General features: G+C 42.6%; 1 protein-coding gene across 1 annotated transcript in view; it reads left to right on the forward strand.

The window, feature by feature from the left end:
* The window catches only part of LOC126198905 (uncharacterized), a 503,369-nt gene that overhangs the window by 471,925 nt on the left and 7,895 nt on the right, over nt 1-23,549 (forward strand). The window contains exons 6-7 of the mRNA XM_049935532.1: nt 16,503-16,642; nt 19,668-19,817. Coding sequence (XP_049791489.1) covers nt 16,503-16,642; nt 19,668-19,817 — 290 coding nt within the window. The remainder of the gene's footprint in view (nt 1-16,502; nt 16,643-19,667; nt 19,818-23,549) is intronic.

Raw genomic sequence — 23,549 nt, forward strand, 5'->3', positions numbered from 1 at the left:
ACAATCAGCTTAACAGCTCATGCATCCAAGTTGCTGGCAGAATAAGATACAGAAGAATGGAAAAGAAAATTGAGGATATGTTAGATGACGACCAATTTGACTTTAGTATAGGTAAAGGCACCAGAGAGACAATTCTGACATTGCAGTTCATAATGGAAGCAAGGCTAAAGCAAAATCAATACAGGTTCATAGGATTTGTCTACCTGGAAAAAGCGTCCGACAATGTCAAATGGTGCAAGATGTTCGAAATTCCGGGTAAAATAGGGGTAAGCTATCGGGTAATATACAATATGTACAAGAACCAAGAGAGAGTAATAAGAGTGGAAGACCAAAAACGAAGATAAAAAGGGTGTAAAACAGGGATGTAATCTTTCGCCCCTTCAGGAGTGGAATTAAAATTCAACTTGAAAGGATGTCAGTTATACGATTCGCTGATGACATTGCTATCCCGAGTAAAAGAGAAGAAGAATTAATGATCTGCTGAGTGAATGAAGAGCCTAATGAGTCCAGAATATGGATTGGGAGTAAATCGAAGAAAAACGAAAATAATAAGACGCAGCAGAAATGAGAACATAGGTAAACTTAAAGTTAGGACTGATGGCCACGAAGTCGACGAAGTTAAGAAATTTTACTACCTATGGAGCAAAATAACCAATGTCGGACGCAGCAACGCAGACATCAAAAGCAGGCTAGCACTGGAAAAAAGGCATTACTGACCAAGAGAAGTCTACTGGCATCAAACATAGGCCTTACTTTCAGGAAGAAATTTCTGAGAATGTACGTCTCGAGCATAGCATTGTATGGATATGAAACATGTACCGTTGGAAAACCAGAACACAGGAGAATCGAAGCATTTGAGATGTGGTGCTACAGTCGAACGTTGAAAATTACTTTGACTCGTAAGGTAAAGAATGAGGGGGTCCTGCGTAGAATCGATGAAGAAGCAAAATGTGGGAAACACTGACAAGAAGAAGTGACGGGACGATAGGACATCAGTTAAGACATCAGGGAATAACTTCCACGGTTACAGAGGGAGCTGCAGAAGGTAAAAACTGCAGAGAAAAACAGACTGGAATACGTCCAGCAAACAACTGAGGGCAGGTTGCAAGTGCTACCTTGAGATGAAGGGGCTGGCACAGGAGAGAAATTCGTGGGGGGCCGCATCACACCAAGCGGAAGACTGGTGACGCATAAAAAAAGGGACATCATCGGACGATAACTCCGGCGTCATCCACAAACAGCATTAAGCATCCATGTATTGACCGACTAAGTGCAACAGGCATGGAACTCCATCCAACTGACTGGCATCCGGCATCTGTACAACACAATGCATGCACGTTTTTGTGCTTGCACTCGACATTCTGGCAGTTACGCCGGTTATTAATGTACAAGCATTTCACATTTACGATGACTTATCCAAAATTTCACTACTCTACAATAATTATTTTTTGGTTGCGATTTTTTCCGTCTCTGTAGTTTTCCATCTACACTGGCTCACGTAACGAAAGCTTAATTGTAACAATTTTGTTTACGAATGTAGACTTTCGCAGCGTATAGTGCTGTCGAAATCGTCCCAGTCTTCCATAAGGGTGGCGCGTTGAAATTTCAACATTAATGGTTACTTTATCAAAACAGTATTACGAATATTTGCTCCCCTGTCATTGGCGGAGTGAAGTAATGCTCTTCTTGTAATGACCCCCAAGTCGACGGGTCGTTAAACTTGTAACCTTACGTTTTACGATTCCAAGAACCGTGCGTAAATTACCAAGCGATCAAAGAGGCAAAACATTTGACATCAAGAAATTCACGGAAACTTCTTGCAATTGCTTAGTGGAGAGTAAAGCAAATGCGAGCACTGGCAGCGATCAGAAAAAAATGGCACCTTCAGCGCTATCTTGGACAACGCGTCACAAATGCGCATCTATATGGCGAATGGCGAAGAAGGTGTCAGCGCAAGGAAAACGGGACGCTAGTGTGTAAACAATCACCGTATCGTGTTCGCAGCCGGCGGGAAGACTAGCAAGAAAAAGCAACACAATGTAGCAGCCCCTCGCGTCGCGTTCCCCGTCTCGCTTCTCAGTTAATAGCCCGAGACTCATCCCGCCGTATTATTGATTCTCTGTCGCTCTCTTCCCATCTTTGCTTCTTCCCCGCCACAACATCGAGATAATGGCGACCGCCCGATGAGGGCCGTCGGGGTATGATTGATCGCTGTAATAGCCGTTTGTATCGACCGGTCGTTTTCGCCGGTGATTCGACGCGTATCCGAACCGCCGTTCTGATTGGCTGCACATACGCGTGGAAAGTGAAAGTCAAGGCCAAGGGAGCCGTTGACACGTGGCCAGCCCACCTCATTGGTTCCTTTTGTGCTGCTGGCCGTGCTTCCTTTATGCGCACTTCCACAACCCAACCGGTTACTAATTTACCTCCCGTCAATATTCTGCCGCCTCTGCAGTATCAGTTAATTGAAATCGTCACGTACCTCCATTAAACCCTAAACCGCCCACGTGCAGACAAGAAGCAACTTTTCGGCTGGCTAATCTGGGCGGCCAATCGCGTTATAGAGACGAACGAGAATGAACAGCGTTCCCTTTATCCGAAATTGAAAGCAGCTACAGCAGCTTGCGAAACAAAGATGATGGCTCACATGTGGAATGAAGAGCTCCATTCGACCTGCTGTGTTAAGGACCTATACAGGGTGTTTCTATGTTGCTGTTACGACCAGCATAGAAGAGTAACGTAATTGGCGATCTTCTTACTATCCCCGCCCGCATTTCCAAATGGGCACATTCGTAAACCACTGCCACAACAAAACATATCTAAACGTTGTACGTTATTTAGATGGATAATGTAAGATAAGTACACTGTCGAGTCATATTAGTCTGACTACCTGTCAAAAGCCACATATGGTCCGTAAGGATAGATGCATACTTGTCTTGATGCATTGTGCCTTCCACAATGACAAGATCAACCAGGGAAAGCCAAGAAAACATTCCCAAGACCATAACACTCCCTCCTCCAGTCTGGACCCTTCCGACGATTGTTACAGGTTGTTTGCTTTCAGACGTTTCAAGCCTTATACCCCAGCGGCCATCTGTCCGATGGAGCATGAAACATGATTCATCCGGAAAGACCACCTGTCGCCACTCATTATACATCCAGTTGCAGTATTGGTGTGAAAATTCCAGCCTTCGTCGCCGATGAACCCCTGAGCATGACTGCATGAACCATGCGCCTTCTGCGGAGGTCCATAGCACAACCTTCGCTAAAAGGTCGTTGAGAAGACACTGTTGGTAGCCCATTCGTTCATGTGGGCCATAAATTGCTCAACAGTTGCACTTCAGCTCGCCTGTACGAATCTCTGCAGCCGTCATTCTTCCCTATCATCTATGGCCCGTGGTATACCATATTTCCCTCGGCACTGGTTTTGGATAGCGCCATTTTGCCATGCACGGTATACGTTAACCAAGGTGGCATGCGCACAGCTTACAAACTTAGCCAATTCAGAAATGACTCCACTTTTGGCCCGGAAGCCAATGATCAAGCCCTTTTGGGCGTCAGATGAATCTCTCCGTTTCCGCATTACGACGACGGCACTGTTTTTCCGGGGCTAAGATATCACGGCGAGCTAAGACATAGTTTCGTTATTCACCAGGGTGCTTCTACGTGAGTCACTAGAACTCACTGCTCAGAAATTTGTCGAGAAGACCACCAATCTTTTCAGGCGTATCCTAATCTCCACGTACCTTCCATTTCATGGAGAATACTATGAGCAAACCGAGGGAGTCACAACGGTCAGCCTACTCTCGTCAAAGGTCGTGAATTTGTATGTGGAGCACTTCGAGAAAGAGACCCTGAGGTCATGCAAATGAAACCCACCTGCTTTTTCCCGTAAGTTGATGACACGTTCTTCATTGGCACCATGGAAGGGACTAACCCCTTGACTAACTTGTACATCTAGACACCATACATACCAAAATGAAATTCGCTGTGGAGACTGAAGAAACAAGAAGACTACCATTCCTGGGCGTCACGGTCAACAGAAGAGCTGATGGCACCGAGGGCCACAGTGTGTATCGGAAGAAAACACACAGCATAGTTGCTGCGGTACTAAAAACACTACTACATAGGGCGGGCGCATGTCATCTGACGCAGAACATGTGCGCCAGGAACTGGAACGCCTTAGAACTGTGTTGCGAGAAAAAAAGAATAAATGAAAGATACTCAGAATGGCAGATTAAGTGCACTATTTGCCCCACCACTACAGTGCAATCCGTGGGGACGGAAGAGATCACGGAGGAAGAGATAGCCACAGTCTTTATACCGTACACTGGCGCGCTATCAGGGAAAGTCAGGCGCATACTGAAAAAGCACAGCGTCCAAACTGTCTTTTGACCGTCCATTAAAGACAGGCGTTATTGGGGAGTGTCAAAGATGACATCGGTTTGCAGAAGGGCGGGGTATATCAGATTTCGTGCCAATGTGGCAAGACATATATTGGACAAACAGTGCTGAGAACACCAGCGAGCGACTAACGTACCCCAACTTAGCGGTAGCAGAGCACTGTTTGTCAGAGGGTCATGATATGGAACACGAACGTCCAGGATTTTAGCGCAGACTCCCAGATATTGGTACAGTGTCGTTCGAGAAGCCACTGAAATTCGCGCCAGGAACAGTCTTATCAGTCGGAAATACGGCTTAATGCCAACAGGGCTTGGAAACCAGCACTGGGTCTAAAAAAAAGACGCTCAATGAACACAACGATCTGGCGATCAAGGCGGACATAGCAACTACGTCGACGCTATCATAGGCGCCAAGGCAAGAGTCCTCGAGCGCAGATCGCGGAGGGTACACTGATCAGCCAGAACATAATGACCTACTGTCGAAATAAAAACGTTCAAGCGATTGCAGCGTCTCCTGGCGAGGAATGATATTAGCCAGACACACGCACGGTGCATGTAGTATCAGTGAGAGTGCTGTCCGTGCGTAGAATGGAGGAGGCGCACGATCTATCTGAATCTCACCGCGGGCAGATTGTAATGGCCCGGAGATTCTGCACGAGCATTTCGGAAGCGGCAAGAATTGTCGGATGGTCGAGGAGAGCTGTGGTGGAGGTCTTAAAAACGTAGCGAAACCGAGGCGAAATCGCGTCCAGGCGTCGTGGGGTTGGGCGGGCATCCCTCATTACAGATGGCGGACATCGTAGGCTGGGCATGCTGGTAAAACAGGACAGGCAGCTAACCGTGGATGAACTAACATCAGAATTTAATGCTGGGCTGAGTACAAGTGTGTGTATGTGAACACTTAGTGCACCGAACACTCCTAAAGATGGGCCTCTGCGGCTGACGACCCACTCATTTGCCAATGATAACACCCCAACATCGGCTACTACGACTGAAATGGGCACGTGATGATCGACATTGGACATTGGTGGACTGGCAGAGCGTTGTATCGTATGATGAATCCCGATACCTTCTTCACCATGCCAATCGAAGGTGCGAATCCCGGGACGGGGCGGAGACAATCTAGTGGCTGCTCTTTTATACTCTGGGGAACATTCCCCGTGGGTGTCCAGGGGCGTAGTGGAACTCATTCAAGGCACCATGATGGCAAAGGAGTGTCGCACGCTGGTTGCAGACCACGTACACCCCTTCATGATAATCATGTTTCCCGCCGGTAGTAGCATTTTTCAGCAAGATACTGTAGAGTCTCGATAGTTCGAGGTGGACGGAACCGGAACCACCTCGAACTATCGAAAACTCGGACTATCGAAATTTAAATTGGAAAAAGAAATATTACGATCTTGTAAGTAATACAGATCAAAATATGAACATCGTTAAAATAAAAGTATTTACACATGCATTTGCATTGGCAGAATAACAATAATTATTTATTTAGACAAGTAATAGTGAAGTGTCTTTTGTTTGGCGAAGCTGTAACGTTTCCTCACGGCAATGTCACGCCCCCGTCTCAGGAGCAGTAGGTCAGTTGGTGTCGCCTCAGGCTGTTGTTCCACGTAGCATATGGCGGCCTCAAGAGCTGTTGGCTGTTGGCTCTGACAAGGGAACCTCCCCATCGAACCCCCTCAGATTTAGTTATAAGTTGGCACAGTGGATAGGCCTTCAAAAACTGAACACAGATCAATCAAGAAAACAGGAAGAAGTTTTGTCTAACTATGAAAAAAATAAGGAAAATATACAAATTGAGTAGTCGATGTGGAACATAAGCCACATCAAGGACAATATGATCTGAGGAGGACCGTGGTCTCGTGGTTAGCGTAAACAACTGCGGGACGAGAGGACCTTGGTTTAAGTCTTCCCTTGAGTAATAATTTTAACTTTTTTATTTTCTAGCAATTGACGTGTGTCAATTATCAAAGTTCAGGCACTCACACAATCAACTTCGCTCTCGAAAATTCCAGGACATGTTCAGATTTGCTTGGACATATGCAGGAATTGACGGTCTACACACGGAAAGGCCGGCCGAAGTGGCCGTGCGGTTAAAGGCGCTGCAGTCTGGAACCGCAAGACCGCTACGGTCGCAGGTTCGAATCCTGCCTCGGGCATGGATGTTTGTGATGTCCTTAGGTTAGTTAGGTTTAACTAGTTCTAAGTTCTAGGGGACTAATGACCTCAGCAGTTGAGTCCCATAGTGCTCAGAGCCATTTGAACCATTTGAACCACACGGAAAAAATTGGAAAACGTTAAAAACATATGTTTTGACACAGCACAGGGAAATCTGTCTGACTGTGAAACTGTTGCATTCATTTGTTGCAGTTTATGTGACAAACTCTTATGTTTTCATCACTTTTTTGGAAGTTATTATCACATCCACAAGAAAACCTAAATCGGGCAAGGTAGAAGAATCTTTTTACCCACTCGCCAAATGTACAAGTTAGGTGGGTCGACAACATATTCCTGTCATGTGACGCACATGCCGTCACCAGTGTCGTATAGAATATATCAGACGTGTTTTCCTGTGGAGGAATCGGTTGTCCTATGACCTTGCGATCAAATGTTTTCGGCTCCCATTGGAGAGGAACGTACTTTCGTCTACTAATCGCACGGTTTTGCGGTGCGGTCGCAAAACACAGACACTAAACTTATTACAGTGAACACAGACGTCAATGAACGAACTTACAGATCATAACTTTGCGAAAATAAATAAAGTAAAATTTTCACCCGAGGGAAGACTTGAACCAAGGACCTCTCGTTCCGCAGTTGTTCACGCTAACCACGGGACCATGGCGCTCTTGAACTGACGATATTCTTGATGTTGCTTATCTTGCACATGGACTACTCAGTTTGTATATTTTACTAATTTTTTCCATAGTTCCACACAACTTCTTCCTGTTTTCTCGATTGATCTGTGTTCAGTTTTTCAAGGCCTGTCCACTGTGCCAACTTATAACTAAATATGAGGGGGTGCGATGGGGAGGTTCCCTTGTGAGCACTATGGGACTTAACATCTGAGGTCATCAGTCCCCTAGAACTTAGAACTACTTAAACCTAACTAACCTAAGGACATCACACACATCCATGCCCGAGGCAGGATTCAAACCTGCGACCGTAGCAGTCCCGCGGTTCCGGACTGCAGCGCCTAGAACCGCACGGCCACCACGGCCGGCCCTCGAGAGCAGCGTAGCCATCGGTGTGACTCATCATCGGTGCAGCCTCTGCCTCGTCATCCTCGTCACTCTCACACTGCGATGGAATGTTAACCATGTCAATTATAGAAGAGTCTGTCACTCCCAACTGTTCGTCCGAATTTAAACAGTCGCCTACTTCCACCTCTCCTGCCTCTTCACACCCTGGCAATCTTCTGATTAAATTACACAGTGGTTGATCGTCCTCATCTGCTAAATCTTCAGTTTCTATGTCTGGCATACTTTCCTGTAGAATTTTCCTCCACGACTTAGAAATTCGCTAATCCAGTACATCCAGTACACGACGTCCTTCAAAGTCACTTTCTTCAAAGCTCCTACAATGCTTTCGTTGTCTTCGGAATGTAGGATTGACTGTAGCAATCGCCGTCGATACTTTTTTTTTTTTTTTAGACATTCCAGAACGCCCTGATCCATAGGCTGAATAAGACAAGTAACGTTTGGTGGGAAGAACAAGGCGCGGATACCGTCGCACTGCAGTTCTCCTGCACTTGGATGTGAGGACGCATTATCCATGAGCAAAATTGCTTTGCATGGCAGTCCCCTTTCTTTTAAAAAATTCTTGCTGTCAGGTACAAATGAGTTAAAAAACCAGTTCTTGAAGATTTCCTGATTCATCCAGGCATTATTCTGATGTATATAGACAACCGGAAGAGCTGAGATGGATACATTCTTGAATGCTCTTGGCTTGGCAGACCTCCCAATCACAACAAGTTTTAGTTTGTGGTTTCCAGTTGCATTTGAAGCTGCCATAACTGTGAGCCGCTCTTTGCTTTTTTTGTGGCCAGGAGCACTTTTTTCTTCACAAGAAGCATGTGTTCTCGCTGGTAACATTTTAAAATTTAGCGCAGTTTCGTCAGTTATATGTTTGTTCATTAGACAAATTTTCGTCAGTTAGGAGTTTTTTAAACTCGACGATAAATTTTGAAACGGCCTGAGCGTCACCAGAGAGTTTTTCTCCATATACGTCTAGTTGACGCACTCCATACCTCTTCTTTCACTTGTCGAGCGAGTCCACAGTAGCAGCGAAATTGTCATGTCCTGCCGCTGGTTTCTGAAAAACGAAGCTTTTTCTTGCAAGATTGGACCAGAAATCGGAACACCCTTCTGTCTCTGTTGGGTAAACCACATGAACAATGCCTCACTTGTTTTTTCGAAGTCTGACTTCTTTATACTTCTTCGACTGAGAGATTCGTGTGAGCATTTCTGTGAAGAAAACTGTTCCAATTTAAGTCGGTTTCTTCGCCAGTCACCAACAGTAACTTCACCGACATCATATTCGAGAGCACGTTTTTTTATTGTTTCTACTTTGTCAAGTGGTCTTAGTGCTTCTAATTTTAGATACAAAGGCACAAATTTCCTCTTTTTTGTTACAGCACTCATCTTTGTAAGGTGTTCAACGGAACACACAAACAACAAACAAAACGACACACAACACTGTACAGTACAGTTACTGGGAACTACAGCAGCGTATAAACTCCCCAGTTTTGATCGGTAGCAGCCGGCAGCAGTCGGAGTATTTCTTGCCATACTGACAACAGATGTTCGTGCAACAGGGCACCGAGCTAATCGTCGGTGTTGATTGCATTGTTGTCTGCTTTGTCTCTGAGCTGTGCTCTCCCTACCTATCTTTTGCAATGATTTTTACATTATTTATCATGTCAGTAAAAAAAAGAAAGTAGATCGTTACAACCTTTTCTTTTAAAAAAGAGGCTCGGATTATTGCAAACTCGAATTATCGAGACTCGAACTATCGAGACTCTACTGTAATGTGTCATGTCACAACGCCAGGAGTGTGATGGAGTGGTTCGAGGAAAACAGTGGCGAGTTCCGTTTGATGTTCAAATGGTTCAAATGGCTCTAAGGACTATGGGACTTAACTTCTGAGGTCATCAGTCCCCTAGAACTTAGAACTACGTTAACCTAACTGACCTAAGGACATCACACATGCCCATGCCCGAGGCAGGATTCGAACCTGCGACCGTAGCGGTCGCGCGGTTCCAGACTCAAGCGCCTAGAACCTCTCGGCCACCCCGGCCGGCTCCGTTTGATGTGCTGGGCCCCCAACTCGCTAGGTCTGCACCTAATGGAACACACATGGGATGTGACTGAATGTGGTGTCAGAGCTCATTGCCCCATTCCCCAGAATTTACGGGAATTAGGTGACTTGCGTGTACAGATGTGGTGCCAACTCCCTGCAGAGACCTACCTAGGCCACATTGCTTCCATGTCACGATTTTTCGCCTCTGTTATCCGTGCCAAAGATGAACATACCGGCTATTAGGCAGGTGGTCACAATGATCAGTTGAAGTCGGCAAACCGGCCGCTGGTGGCCGAGCGGTTCTGGCGCTACAGTCTGGAACCGCGCGACCGCTACGGTCGCAGGTTCGAATCCTGCCTCGGGCATGGATGTGTGTGATGTCCTTAGGTTAGTTAGGTTTAAGTAGTTCTAAGTTCTAGGGGACTTATGACCTCAGCAGTTGAGTCCCATAGTGCTCAGAGCCATTTGAACCATTTTTGAAGTCGGCAACGCGCCCCCAGGAGCTCAGTTCGTCAGCGCACGTAACGATGGCGACGTGTTTCATCGCCAAATATTGTGTCCGTTAGACGCTGTGGATTGGCAGTACAACCATGGACTGCTCGACTAATAAATAACGCTGAAAGAAACTGACGAATCACAACAATATAACTTGACTAGCCCTCGCTTACCTAAATTTACATCTGTAGATACACTCTGAAAACCATTGCAAGTCCTTGGCAGAGGATACATAGCACTGCATTGGGGGAAGGTTTCATTCCTTTCCAATCGATTATGGAGTACAGGAAAAATAACCGTTGAAGTGCCTGTATGCGCACTGTACCTGTCTTGTCTTTGTATACTCTACGGTACAAGTACGTAATGGCTGAAGAATATTTTAAGATTCTTCTCTTAATACAGCTTCTGCAGGATAATTGGCATCTTTGTTAAATGCCTGCCCAATTGGGTCCACTCGGCGGGTAGATTGGGCGATAAAAAAAATCCGAATTTTATGAAATTTTAGTATGTTGTATGTGGGTGGTCTGCAGTGTATAATCAAAGTTCTTGACTTAGGAAATCCTTTGTTAACCTGATGGGAGCCCAAAAATCGCGAAATTGTGGCATTTACTCCCCACCCCTCTTATATCGCACGCCACTTGTGCTATCTACAAAATGGTGTGAAATTTAAAAATCCAGGATAAGCATTTGTCCTATTGCTAGAAAATCAAAGAGGTCGGATCTGAGGATACTGGTGCAGCTTGCACGGTTGCCAGGTAACTTAAATCAAAGATTGTGATGCACAATTATGGCTGCCAGGTTTCATAAGATTTCCCAAGACCTATAACATCACAATCCAAGATGGTGAACCTAAGGATACTGTCACAACTTCCAGGGTTCCAATGATGTCCGAATGATGTTAGAATCCACAATGGCAAATCTGTGGGTAATGGCGCAGACTGCATGGTTGCCAGGTTTACCAGCTCACTAGCATCACCTGCATTGTTGCTGGGCCATTTGTGCTAAGTTTGGAATCATATTCTAAGCTTAAAATGGTGGGAAATTCAGAAACCCCACTGGATTTCCCCAAGCCAGGTTGTCCTGAGGTTAAAACTATGGGTAGATCAATTGTGGTGTGTGTGTGTGTGTGTGTGTGTGTGTGTGTGTGTGTGTGTGAATGTACGTGTGCGCACTCATGCCTGTGGCAGGAATATGAAAGGAACAATTGCATCTTTATTTAAACAAATGCAGTGGCAGGAGTGCCTCTTCAGCACCCCTGTACCTGTCTGCAAGCAGCTGCTGCAGCCAATTTCATCTGTGCTGAACATCATGTCTGGGACACTATTAGACACATGCAATCACTCTCACATCTGTAATGTTAGCATATGACTACTGTTAGCATGCTGATGATGGTCCGAGTCCTTCCAGTGACAGATGACACCTCCATCAACCACCACCTCCCCCCCCCCCCCCCCCCCTCATCCACCCCACACACAGGCAATAAACTTAATTTTTGACTCTGTTGCTCAGACCTTGAGATTTTCTGTGAGGTCCAGACCCCTTGATGAATTTGTGACACCAACTGCATGTATTCTGTGATGCTCTTGCATGGGTGTATGGTCAATCATCCTTGATAGCAAACCTGTGGCACTTGTCACTGGTCATATAGTAAAAAAAAAAAGTCATGTGACTAGGGCCTCCCATCGGGTAGACCTTGCTCCGGGTGCAAGTATTTCAATTTGACGCCACTTTGGTGACTTGCGCGTTGATGGGGATGAAGGGAGAATGATTAGGATAACACAACACCCAGTCCCTGAGTGGAGAAAGTCTCCGACCTAGCCGGGAATCAAACTCGGGCCCTTAGGATTGACATTCCGTCACGCTGACCGCTCAGCTACCGGGGACAGACATCATATAGTATATAGCAATGCACAACTGTCACAAAAAAGGGGTTTCTCTATCACAAATAGAAAAATTTACATCAATTGAAACTACAAGATTTTCATGATAACTCTGTCAAGTTACACACTGTGGCCTTAGAAAGTCGACTTTGTGGACCGTTTCGACAACTGGTTTAGGCTGGAAAAATCTTTGTCTGCAATCGAATGCAGACTGTTGCAAATGCATGTTATCTTAATTTTCTCAACAATATTTCTCAAATAAATAAATAAATAAATAAATCTGCATGTCTCTGAATTACTCTAATGTATTCCTTCTCTCCCAGGGCCTCGCTAGAAAACCTATACGTTATATTTGCATTTTGGTAGCTGTAGAATTGTTGCTTGGATGTCACATTTTAACATTTTCCGTCTTTTTTTCCCTAAAATTTCCTTTGCAGAAAATATTAGCAAACAATTATATCACTGCATCTTAACTCTGTCAGCAGCAAGGACTGCAACTGCAACTACAATTCTACTCACAGAGCTGCTAGCCTCACACACTGGTAGCTGGTTGCCCAACATTCATCTGTAGTCCTACGACTGCTAACTCGAGTGTCCAGTGGCTAGCCTGACTATCAGCTGCGGCATAGTTTGGCGCTGACCGAACTGTGTGATGCATGTCTCTGCTATGTAGGCTGTACACTCTTGTGTGAGAAGTCAGATAGGTACTCTGCTGTGTGAGTCAACTAATTGATGTGGCCCTTGACCGCTAGGTGTTGGAGTCTGACATCTACCACTGGTTGTAGCATTGGTTTTTTTTCTCAAAATAGTGTACACAACTAGGCTGTTGGTCACTAGTCTCATAAAAAGAAAAAATTCCCACAAACCGATATCTGCATGATGGTCATGATTCAACTTACCATTTTACATAAAAGTTTTTATGTTTCAAATGAAGTTAATACATTCCTGATGCATGTTTAAGTTCCCATATTATGATGGCGCTGTGCTGCCTGGCTATTGACTAGGCTGTCTTGTTTACTAGCTGCCACCCATGCCACACATAATTTTTTTGTAATGTATTTTAAAAACACAGTACATGGACCTTTCAACTCTTGAACCATTTCATAAATCCTATCCAATTTTTGAAATTCCCTCCCGGGCACATGAAATAATGCAGTGCTGAAGAATGTATGTGAGAGCCATTGCACAGCTGCTGACATTTTAAAATTAGGACAATTTTGTATTTCCCTGCATTTTTCAATATGCAATGAAGCATAAGTGTGCTTCATGTATTTTCAAATTTCCCTGCCATTTTAATTTAAAACACATCTTTTGTGGCATCACAGGGCGACTCTGGCACCATCACAAATAACAAGCTAGTGATAGTGATCGGAGCTACAGTCTTGGATTTTTTGAATTTTGCTGCAACATTTAACTTAGGGCAGATGTGCTCTTTGGTGATGTAGGAGATAGATAAGCACTTTCAACACTCCTTGTCAGACAGTATACTGGACTTGGCAAGGCTACTGGACACTTTGACTCACATGGGATCTCATCGATGTTGGCACACAGACGGGGAAATCCAGAGGGGGTATTTGAATTTTCCACATTTTAAATTTAGGCCAGGATTCCAAACTTTGCATTATTGACCTGGCAACCAAACAGGCTGTGCCAGTGATTGGAAAATCTGGCAACCTTGCAGGTTGTGTCAGTGTCAACAGAGGTGCTATATTGGATCACCATCTTGGATTGTCACATCATTGGGATCTCGTCAAAAATTTGGCAGGCTGTGTTATTTGCCTGAGGTCCACTGTCTTTGGTTGTGATGGTATAGGGTGGGAGAAACTTGTCAACCCTGCTGGCTGTGCCAGTGCCCCAGATTTGCAGTCTAGGTTTTCCACAAACAGGAAAATTGCCCATACTAGGTTTTTGTATTTCTTGATTAACGCAAATGGCATGGGCCACCAGAAGAATGGGTGAAATACTCCAGCATAGTGTGGCTATTTTGAATTCCCAAAATTTTTTTGTTTCCCTCATTTTCTATGCTGGTACTTAGTAGGTCCGACATGATGTCTGAGAGGTGGAGGAAATAGTTAAGGGATAAAATTTGGAACAGTGCATGGTGACATCATCTATGGTGTTATTAGAAATCTAGCAACAATGCAGCTTCACCAGAAAACGTCCAGCCACCCTACTATTATTATGGTTATAATAGAGGGAAACATTCCACGTAGGAAAAATATATCTAAAAACAAAGATGATGTGACTTACCAAATGAAAGTGCTGGCAGGTTGACAGACACACAAACGAACACAAACATACACACAAAATTCAAGCTTTCTCAACAAACTGTTGCCTCATCAGGAAAGAGGGAAGGAGAGGGAAAGACGAAAGGATGTGGGTTTTAAGGGAGAAGGTAAGGAGTCATTCCAATCCCGGGAGCGGAAAGACTTACTCTTTGTCTTTAAATATGTCTGCTTGTGAGATGTCTGCTTGTGTCTGTATATGTGTGGATGGATATGTGTGTGTGTGCGAGTGTATACCCGTCCTTTTTCCCCCCTAAGGTAAGTCTTTCCGCTCCCGGGATTGGAATGACTCCTTACCTTCTCCCTTAAAAACCACATCCTTTCGTCTTTCCCTCTCCTTCCCTCTTTCCTGATGAGGCAACAGTTTGTTGCGAAAGCTTGAATTTTGTGTGTATGTTTGTGTTCGTTTGTGTGTGTGTCGACCTGCCAGCACTTTCATTTGGTAAGTCACATCATCTTTGTTTTTAGCTACTATTATTATGCATTTATTTGTGAGACTGTGCTCAGCAACTGCTGAATTTGCAAGTTCTTGATTTTTGATGTACCTCTCATGTTCTGCATAGGAGTACCAGTAAGGCTAGACTAATTGATGGAGTTCCTTCCACATTCTTCATGAAGAATCTTATAAATTCCAGTTATCCTCAGTCCAGAACTACCCTTAACCAGGTGCAACATCTCCTTCATATTTTTAGATGGTTGGAAAATAGGTCTTGTGCCTCTTCCTGCCAGAATCCTACCTATTTTGCTAGTTATAGCTCGGTAGAAAGTAAGAAGCGCAATAAGCATATCATCATATGATCATTCAACATTTTTGTGTTTTCAGCTTTTCAGTTCTTGGAGAACAGTAACTTTCTATTTCGAGCCCCATAACTGTAGTTTCAGAACACGTGCTTCAGCTGATTAATCTCAGAACCCAGGTGGTCCTTTCACAGACGGCTGCAGCTATATACGTTAATATAATCAAAATAGTTCTCTTCTGGACTGAGTAGTGAGAGCTCTGTGTACTGAGTACAAAATAGCATGTGTTGGCTTTTGGTATACTCAGCGATCAAGCCACCCATTCAATTTTTGTTCAACCAAGAAATCTAAAAATGATAGCTTTCCCTCTGTCTCTGTCTCAACATTTAATCAGATGTTCGGATACATGCTAGTCCTGTTATGGATCTATTACTCTAGAGCTCCGGCATCATATGGCCACACCAAAAATATGTTGTCAATGTATCAGTGAAACAAAGATGGCTGAAACGGAGCCATATTTAATGCTCTTTCCTCAAACTACTCCATAAAAAAGGAAACAGAGAAATTTTATAGTAGCTGACTGAGGGTGTGTAGGCCTAATGTGACCCAATGAGTCACAGTTTTGCCTCATATCAAATTCTGCAAGTCTTAGAGAACACTGATGGACCATGTTTTTCTTATCATGACTTGGGCTTGATCATTCAAGTTACGACAAAAATAGACACAGATACTTATTTAAACACCACTTTTTTCTATACATCCATGATGTGCTTGCTGTGGACACTCCTGGCTTCCAAGGTGACAACAGCTGTGTCGTTAGATGCACACATATGTTCCTGGTTTGTTGAACAGTCAGGCACACTATCAGATCTCATCTTGTGCATTAAATCACCCGGTCTTCTCCCTGTGGAAAATCAGTGTGACTATTTGGAACAACATGTGAAACACAGATGTCAACATCCCCTCTGTTTAGTAGCTTAACAGGGTCTGATCGTGAATGACGGCTTCAGCTGTATACGACATTCCTAAGAACTTGTGAACTCTCTTTCTTGCTGAATTGAGGTATTTATCAAAGCTAGATGTGGTGTTATGCAGTATTTGTGTGCTTATACTTCTAATGTCCTTATTATGTGAATAAAATTATAATCAAATGGGTTTACTGTTTATGGTGTCACTTTCCATTTTACACAAGTGAGCCTAGCTTCTTCAGGATGATATCATCACTGATGTTTTTAAATTTCTATACCATGAAGAAAATTTTCTGTAAGATTTAAGCACTGAACTTTAATTAATGACATATAATGAGAATCAAAGGAACATTTAATAATGGAAGTACATTACTGTTTAGGCTCTAAAGACTAATTTGTATGGCTTATGTCAGTTGTAATCTTTTTCTGCAGGTGTCCTGTGTCACGTCAGGTGATATCACCACTCAAGTACAACCAAAAGGAAGGATGGGCAGAGGCCACCATTTACTCCATGTTCAGGTTTCCAGACAGCACACAAGTCAATTTGCAATGTGACATTGCAGTCTGCAAAGGTACGTAGCACATGCACAACATGAAAAAAAAGTAGGATCCTAACGCTTATCTTATAATGTGTGTATATCGCTCCAAAAATCTATTTACAGTGTTTGTGTTAGAGTATGTGATCCAAAGGAGCTACTCCTCTTGATAAATGTAAAAGAAAATCTGCACCACTTTATTCCAAGACTCGTAAATGTCAAAAAGGCATACCTGTAGATAGTTGTGATCAAGGACATAACTGTGAGCCTAGTGTTACAATCCATAGCATAGTGTGTTAATCAACAGACAAAAGTGTTTCTGTGTGGTAGTGTCGTAAGTTCAAATTCCACCCTGTGTGAAATTTACAAATTACCACATTAATGTACCTCACTAGAATAAAGAGACATTTTTGGTCATTTTAATAGGTTCAACTGTGGATTGCTGGGGAAACATTGTATTTTATATTAACTAAATGATAAACGTTTTGCCTCATTTCACAAAACTTTATTATTTCTATACAAAATAATAAAGTTTTGTGAAACAAGGCAAAAATTCATAATATAAATTTTGGTCAAAACCCATTCAACAGCACTCAAAGAGAGTGGACAGGAGCATCCCTTAGGAAGGGGACCAATGAAAAGAACACTAAATCATTAGTTTTGTTTCACTTTCTCACTGTCAAAAGTGATAACACTCCAAAGGTCATCTTGAGCTCTTTGTATAGATTCAGATCTGTTTCCTGACCCCGTCTGTTTTGTTGTAAACTATGTTTTTGGTGATACTGGTATCAGGTCCAGAAGAACAGTGTAGGTGAGCAAATTTATTGTGTTATGCACCAATTTTGGCACCTTTATTAACTTTATTAATGCTTGTATTGGAGGCTTGTCCTGCTTGAAACAGATGGTGAGACAGTAGCATTAGTAACAATATGTGTAGACTGAACAGCATCAGCATGTAACGGTCTTACTAACTTCTTAAGGACTGTAAGATGTCAACTGCAATACTGGTCACAGATTGTGATTACAGTAAGATGAGTTTTGAGTAACTTTTGGGTCACAACAGACACACAATCATCTATATATCTGTACCAGAGCAGTACTTAGTGGTAAAGACATAGACTATTGGAAGCTATTTTGCAAATGTAACACTATTTTAGCTACAAATTGTTTTGTTCTCAGCAAAGATTAGTTTGTTGGTTGCTGTTTTATTTCTCCGTTTTGAGAAATTAGCCTTTGTTAGAATAGTGAGGCATTTTTGACAGCCAGACCTTTTAACCATCACTCAAATTGGCTTTTGCAAATCATTCACTACAAAGAAACCTTTCAGAACAAAACAACAATTACTTTGCCTAGAGTAAAAAAATTAATCCTCAACTCCAGTCCTGAAGCTGTGGATAAGCCAAACAGACTGCTGTCCTTTCTCTTGGGGGTACTAGCCCCACAGCATTGTGGGAGCCTCTGCAGATTGTAAAAGGAAAGTGGGGAAACCCATGACTCTTGCAGGAATTGTGGGAAGGCATGCTAGAATAACATAATGATAATGCACTGTCCACAAAGGCCAAGGACCCAAGATTGAATTCCACAGTTTTAACTTTCACTATGAACAATCATGACAGCAAATGCTGTTCTAAGTGGAAAAGAATTAATCAACAACTATTCTGTTGGTATGTTCTGTCACCTCACCAAAGTCTTTGTCTGTATGGCCTATTAAACTGTACTTGGGAAAACAGTGTATATTACAGGATTAATCCTAACCCTCTTGCATGGAAGGAATCTGCAACAGAAAGCAGTGGCTCACACCAACTAAATGTGTCATAACTATGAAACTAGACCTGAAATCAGGGCACATAAAATATTCCCACAAAGTATGGTAGTGTTTATTGTCCTATTCCTAATTTATGTAAATGAAGTTTCAGGGACTTGAAAGTGTCATTCAGAACATGTCATGTTTGCTGATGATGCAGCTGCATCAGACATGGCCCAGATGATAGCTAAAGAGGACTACAGCTGTTTTGATAGCTAAAGAGGACTGCAGCTGTTTCGCAGCTACTGTTCTGAATATTAATATCACAAAGACCTATATTATGTCATTTCAGACAAATAAAAATGTTTTGCTTTTCATGGATGGGATTCACATTCACGTAGAACTTCTTGAAATATATCATAGTCAACAGTCAATGGCGAATATGGTGTCTTTTAAAAAATATAAACAACTTGCTGATTCTTCAGATAGACGTCAGTGGTACACATCGAATGAAAATGTGTGTATAATTCCTTGCAGTCCAACTGACTAGTGATTTAAAATAGATTCAACACATTAAAAAGTAAAGTTTGGTCAGTTCTGCATTTTAAAAGTATCTGTAATTGTGTTGAAGTCTAATGTGCTGGCTCATTTTGCTTATTTTCAACTCCTGTTGCTTATGTAATTATCTTCTGAGATAATTTAGTTGAATTAAATTAAGTATCCATTTAGCAGAAGTGAGCACTGAAAGTACTGTGTAAAGTACAAAATCAAATACCTTGCAGAGTCATCTTCAAAACTCTTGGAATTTTGTCAGTCAGTCCACTGTACATTTTCTCCTTGATGACAAGTGATTGCCAATAATACAAATTTGTTTCTTTTTAATTGTCATTACCACTGTCATAAGACAGTTTTTAAGAGATTTTAGAGATTGCACACATGTACCTGGAAGAATTTTTGTTTATTTAATTAATTTATCCATTGTGTTCTACTGATTCGTCATCAAGGAGAAAATTTGCAGATGTGGAAGAGTAAAGGGTTACATTAAAAGAATAGCATAACTATGTACGGATAAGTAAAATTATGATTGACTGTAAATGTTTCACTATTCTCTTGATTTTCTGAAAAAGAGCTAAAATAAAATAAAATCCTGTAGGAGTCTTCATTCATGAAACATATGGCTTAACTACTTTTGTAAAGTTATTGTTATGCCTCTTGATCTTGATTTAGATACTCCTGTAAATTAGACAATATATATTTTTATTGCATTCGAAATAAAATTATCAAATAAATTTTCACATTGTAATTATTATGTTACAGCTGGTACATGTTCTGAACCAGCATGTCCAGATGATCTGGAACCACTCGCAAGAACTGTGACAAAGGATATCTACACAGAAGCAGCTCCTGAGGATGGTGTCTTGATGGCTAGTACCAGTGTCTTTGTACTGGATGCTGGAGACGCTCCCCGTACGTGTTGTAGACACTTATTCATTACTATCAAACAGTAATGGATATAGATATAACCCAGTGTGCTAGAGTTCTAATGAAAGCTAACCAGTTACTTCTACTGTATTGTTTCGTTAGATATTGACCCTTAATCATGGTTGCAGTTTAATTATTTGTTGTAGTAAACATGGCTACCTCAGTAATTGATGAATACAAATGGATAACTTTTCCTTCTTTTTGTCTATTTTAATGTTATCATAACTTGATATCTCTTTATTTAACTGTTAAGCATTCTTGTAACGTTATAATACCACAAGTTAAATTGTGAGGAGTGAAAAATTACAATTACACTTACACTTAGGCTCCCCTTTGCAGTTCACAAGCTTACTAGATTATGATCAATGTATCATAAAACTTCACAATGATTTTATCTACTGAGACCATAAATGAAGATATCAAAAGCACTGTGTTCTCTGAGGTTGCCATCAAAAAGTGTCTCTGAGTCTTCATAAAAGTTTCAGTTCTAACTTATACTTCCACCGGAGAGGATTAATCAAGTTAAAGATACAGTCACATTGAGATACAGTAACAAAATTGTGTAGTTAGTAGACTGAGAAGCAACAGATTATCAATAGTCTTACAAAGAAAGCAAAAACTCCAATGAAATAAAATGCAGAAAAGAACAAGATATATACAAGGAGGTCCCTTTTGTAGAAAGAACCCACACCCCTAAATCTGATGTTATTCCATCCTTCTCTGTATAATTATTGACTTGCTGTTCCTCAAAGTATGGTAGTTAGTCATCTTGTGAATTTATATCAGAATAAAAGGTTTGGTTACACTTTTTGGCTTGCTAACATTCAATTGGCCTACAATCTTTGCATGATGGATATAGTTCATTTCGTGTCATTTTCATGCACAAAATCATTACCTTCCAATAAATAATCCTGGAAGAAAAACTGTGGCATATTTATCTATGTGTAGTGGCAATTTTGCATTATCATGTAAATTTTATCATAAAATTTGGGAGAAATGTGTAACATCACTACCTTATTTTACATTCCTACATTACAATATTGCAAAAAATAGTTGACGTTCTACATCTTACTTCCACTTGTTTTCTATTTGATTTCAAAGTCGGTTGTTAAAAGCACGCCAGATTATAGATATGATGCTTCAGAAGTTCCATCAGTGTTTTAAACTCTCTAAAATATGTCACAGAAAAGTTGTTAATGAAAATTTAGACTCATGGAACTGATCCTAGAATGCACCAAAGTAGGAGATGAGGTACTGGTGGGAGTAAGGTTGTGATAGTGGACTGGGCAATATGCTTGGATAGCTCAGTTGACAGAGCACTTTCACGTGAAAGGCAAAGATCCAAAGTTTGAGTCCCAATCCAACACACTGTTTTAATCCATCAGAAAATTTTCTATGTCCTGATATTTGCTTCCCTTTAAAATGTTTTTATGGGATACTTATATTATGAGTAATTTAGGAGTAAAGGAGACCACTCACCAAACAGTAGAAACATAGTCAACAGCAGGCACACAGAAAAAAGAAAGATAACTTGCTGGCTTTTGGAATAAAGCAGTTAATGAGTGAGAATACAAATACCCACACAAACATGTGCATATGAATATGCATGCACACTCACTCCCATGTTCACACACATAACCACATACTTGTACACACATGCCTTTGCCTGTGCCATGCCCCTACATAGTGCTGGCTGTATGCACAGTGCCTGGATCACAGTACAGCAGCTGGACTAGTCTTGGGTAGGGACTGTGTTGGGTGAGTTAGGTAGAGGGAGAGAGAGGCAGAAGGTAGGAAGAGTGGTTGAGGATGGGTAGTTAGCAGCTTGGAGCGAGGCAGCCGGTTTGCGGCTAGGAAGTGGCGGGACGGAGGGGCGGGGGGGGGGGGGGGGGGGGGCAGGTGCTTCGGACAGGCATGAAATGCACAAGTGCTGGGGCACTTTTGAGTAGAACGCAATGAAGGTGATGTGGAGATGTGAATTGGGAGGAGGTGATAGGATAGAGCAAGGGAAAACTGTTGGGTGAAGGGTGTGGGAAGAGTGGATTAATGGAGACGGAGGTTAGGAGGGCTATGGGAGTGAAAGATGAGTTGCAAGGATAACTGCTTTCTGGGTAGTTTATAAAAGCTGGTGGTGAAGGGCAGGATCCAGATGGTGTGGGTTGTGAAGCAATCATGGTTTGGAGCATTCTGTGCTAAGCTGCATGTTGTGCCACTTTGGTCAACTTTGTTCTTCACCACAGTTCGGCAGTGACCATTCATTCTGGTGGACAGCTGGTTGCTTGTGATAGCAACATAAAAAGCTGTGCCATCATTGCAGCAAAGTTAGCATATGAATGACTGTTTTCACATATAGCCCTGCTTCTGTTGGGATAGGATAAGCCTGTTACAGGACTAGGGTAGGAAGTACTGAGTGAGTGGATTGGGCAGGCCTTGCACCTAGGTCTTCCACAGAGATACGATACCTGAGGCAAAAGGTTGGGAGTGGAGAGTGGCTTACGGATGGACTAGGTTGTTGTGTAGGTTGGGTGGGTGATAGAATACCGCTTTAAGAGAGATGGAAGGGATCTTGGATAGGATGTCCATCATTTAAGGGCAAGATAATAGATAATCACAGCCCTGGCAAATGATATGGTTCAGTTGTTCCAGTCCATGGTGATAATGGGTGATGAGGAGGGTGCTTCTTTGCAGCTGATTCTTGAGGGTCATGGGGGATTAGGGGTGTGTGAGGATATGGCATGAAAATCTGTTTGCGGTCTAGGTTTTTGGGGTGGCGCCTGCCTGTGAGGTCCCTTGTGAGATCTTCAGCATACTGGGCAAGGTAGTTCTTGTCAGTGCAGATATGCTGACCATGAGGGGCCAAGTTGTATGAGAGGGATTTTTTTGTGTAAGAGATGACAGCTGTCCAAATGGAGGTACTGCTGGTGATAAGTGGTTTAATATGGACAGAAGTGTGGAGGGAGCCATCAGAGAGGTGGAGGTTAATGTCTGTGAAGGTGGCACATTGGGTTGAGGAGGACCCGCTGAAGCGGATGGGAGAGAAGGTGTTAAGGTTGTGGAGGAATGAGGGTAGGATGTCTTTGCACTGAATCCATATCATAAAGATCTCAGCAATGGAACAGAAACAGGCAGGGGGTCTGGGGTTTGAGAGGCTAGGAAGGTTTTATATACTTTCAAATCAAATGAGAAGTATCTGTCAGGATATAGTTAGCAAAGTGTGTGGGGAATGAAATAATGGGTCTGGAATCTGATGGATGTCAGGAAAGATAGTTTTCAACAGAGGCAAAGCTGTGGTTGAGAGATGTTGGTGTATAAGAATGTGGTGTCGACAGTGATGAAAAGGGATCCAGGAGGTAAATGGGTGGGGATGATGGAGAGTCCATAAAGAAAGTGGTTAGTCTCTTTGATGTGAGAGGCTATGTTTCAGGCAATAGATTGGAGGCATTGATCAAAAGGAGCTGAAATTCTTTCAGTAGAGCACACCAAACAACTGCAATGGATCATCCAGGATTGCTGAGTTTGTGGATTTTGGAAAACATGTAGAAGGTGGATGTACAGGATATTGTTGGGATAAGAGTAGAGATGAATTCAAGGGAGAGGTTCTGGGATGGGCCTAAGGATTTCAGTAGGGTTTGGAAGTAATTGGGACCTCTGGTATGGCATCACAATGACAAAACTTCTAGATGGAGGAGTTAGACAACTGGGGAAGAACGTTGAAGC

Source organism: Schistocerca nitens, chromosome 8 (genome assembly GCF_023898315.1).
Source record: "Schistocerca nitens isolate TAMUIC-IGC-003100 chromosome 8, iqSchNite1.1, whole genome shotgun sequence".
Classification (NCBI taxonomy): Eukaryota; Metazoa; Arthropoda; class Insecta; order Orthoptera; family Acrididae; genus Schistocerca; species Schistocerca nitens.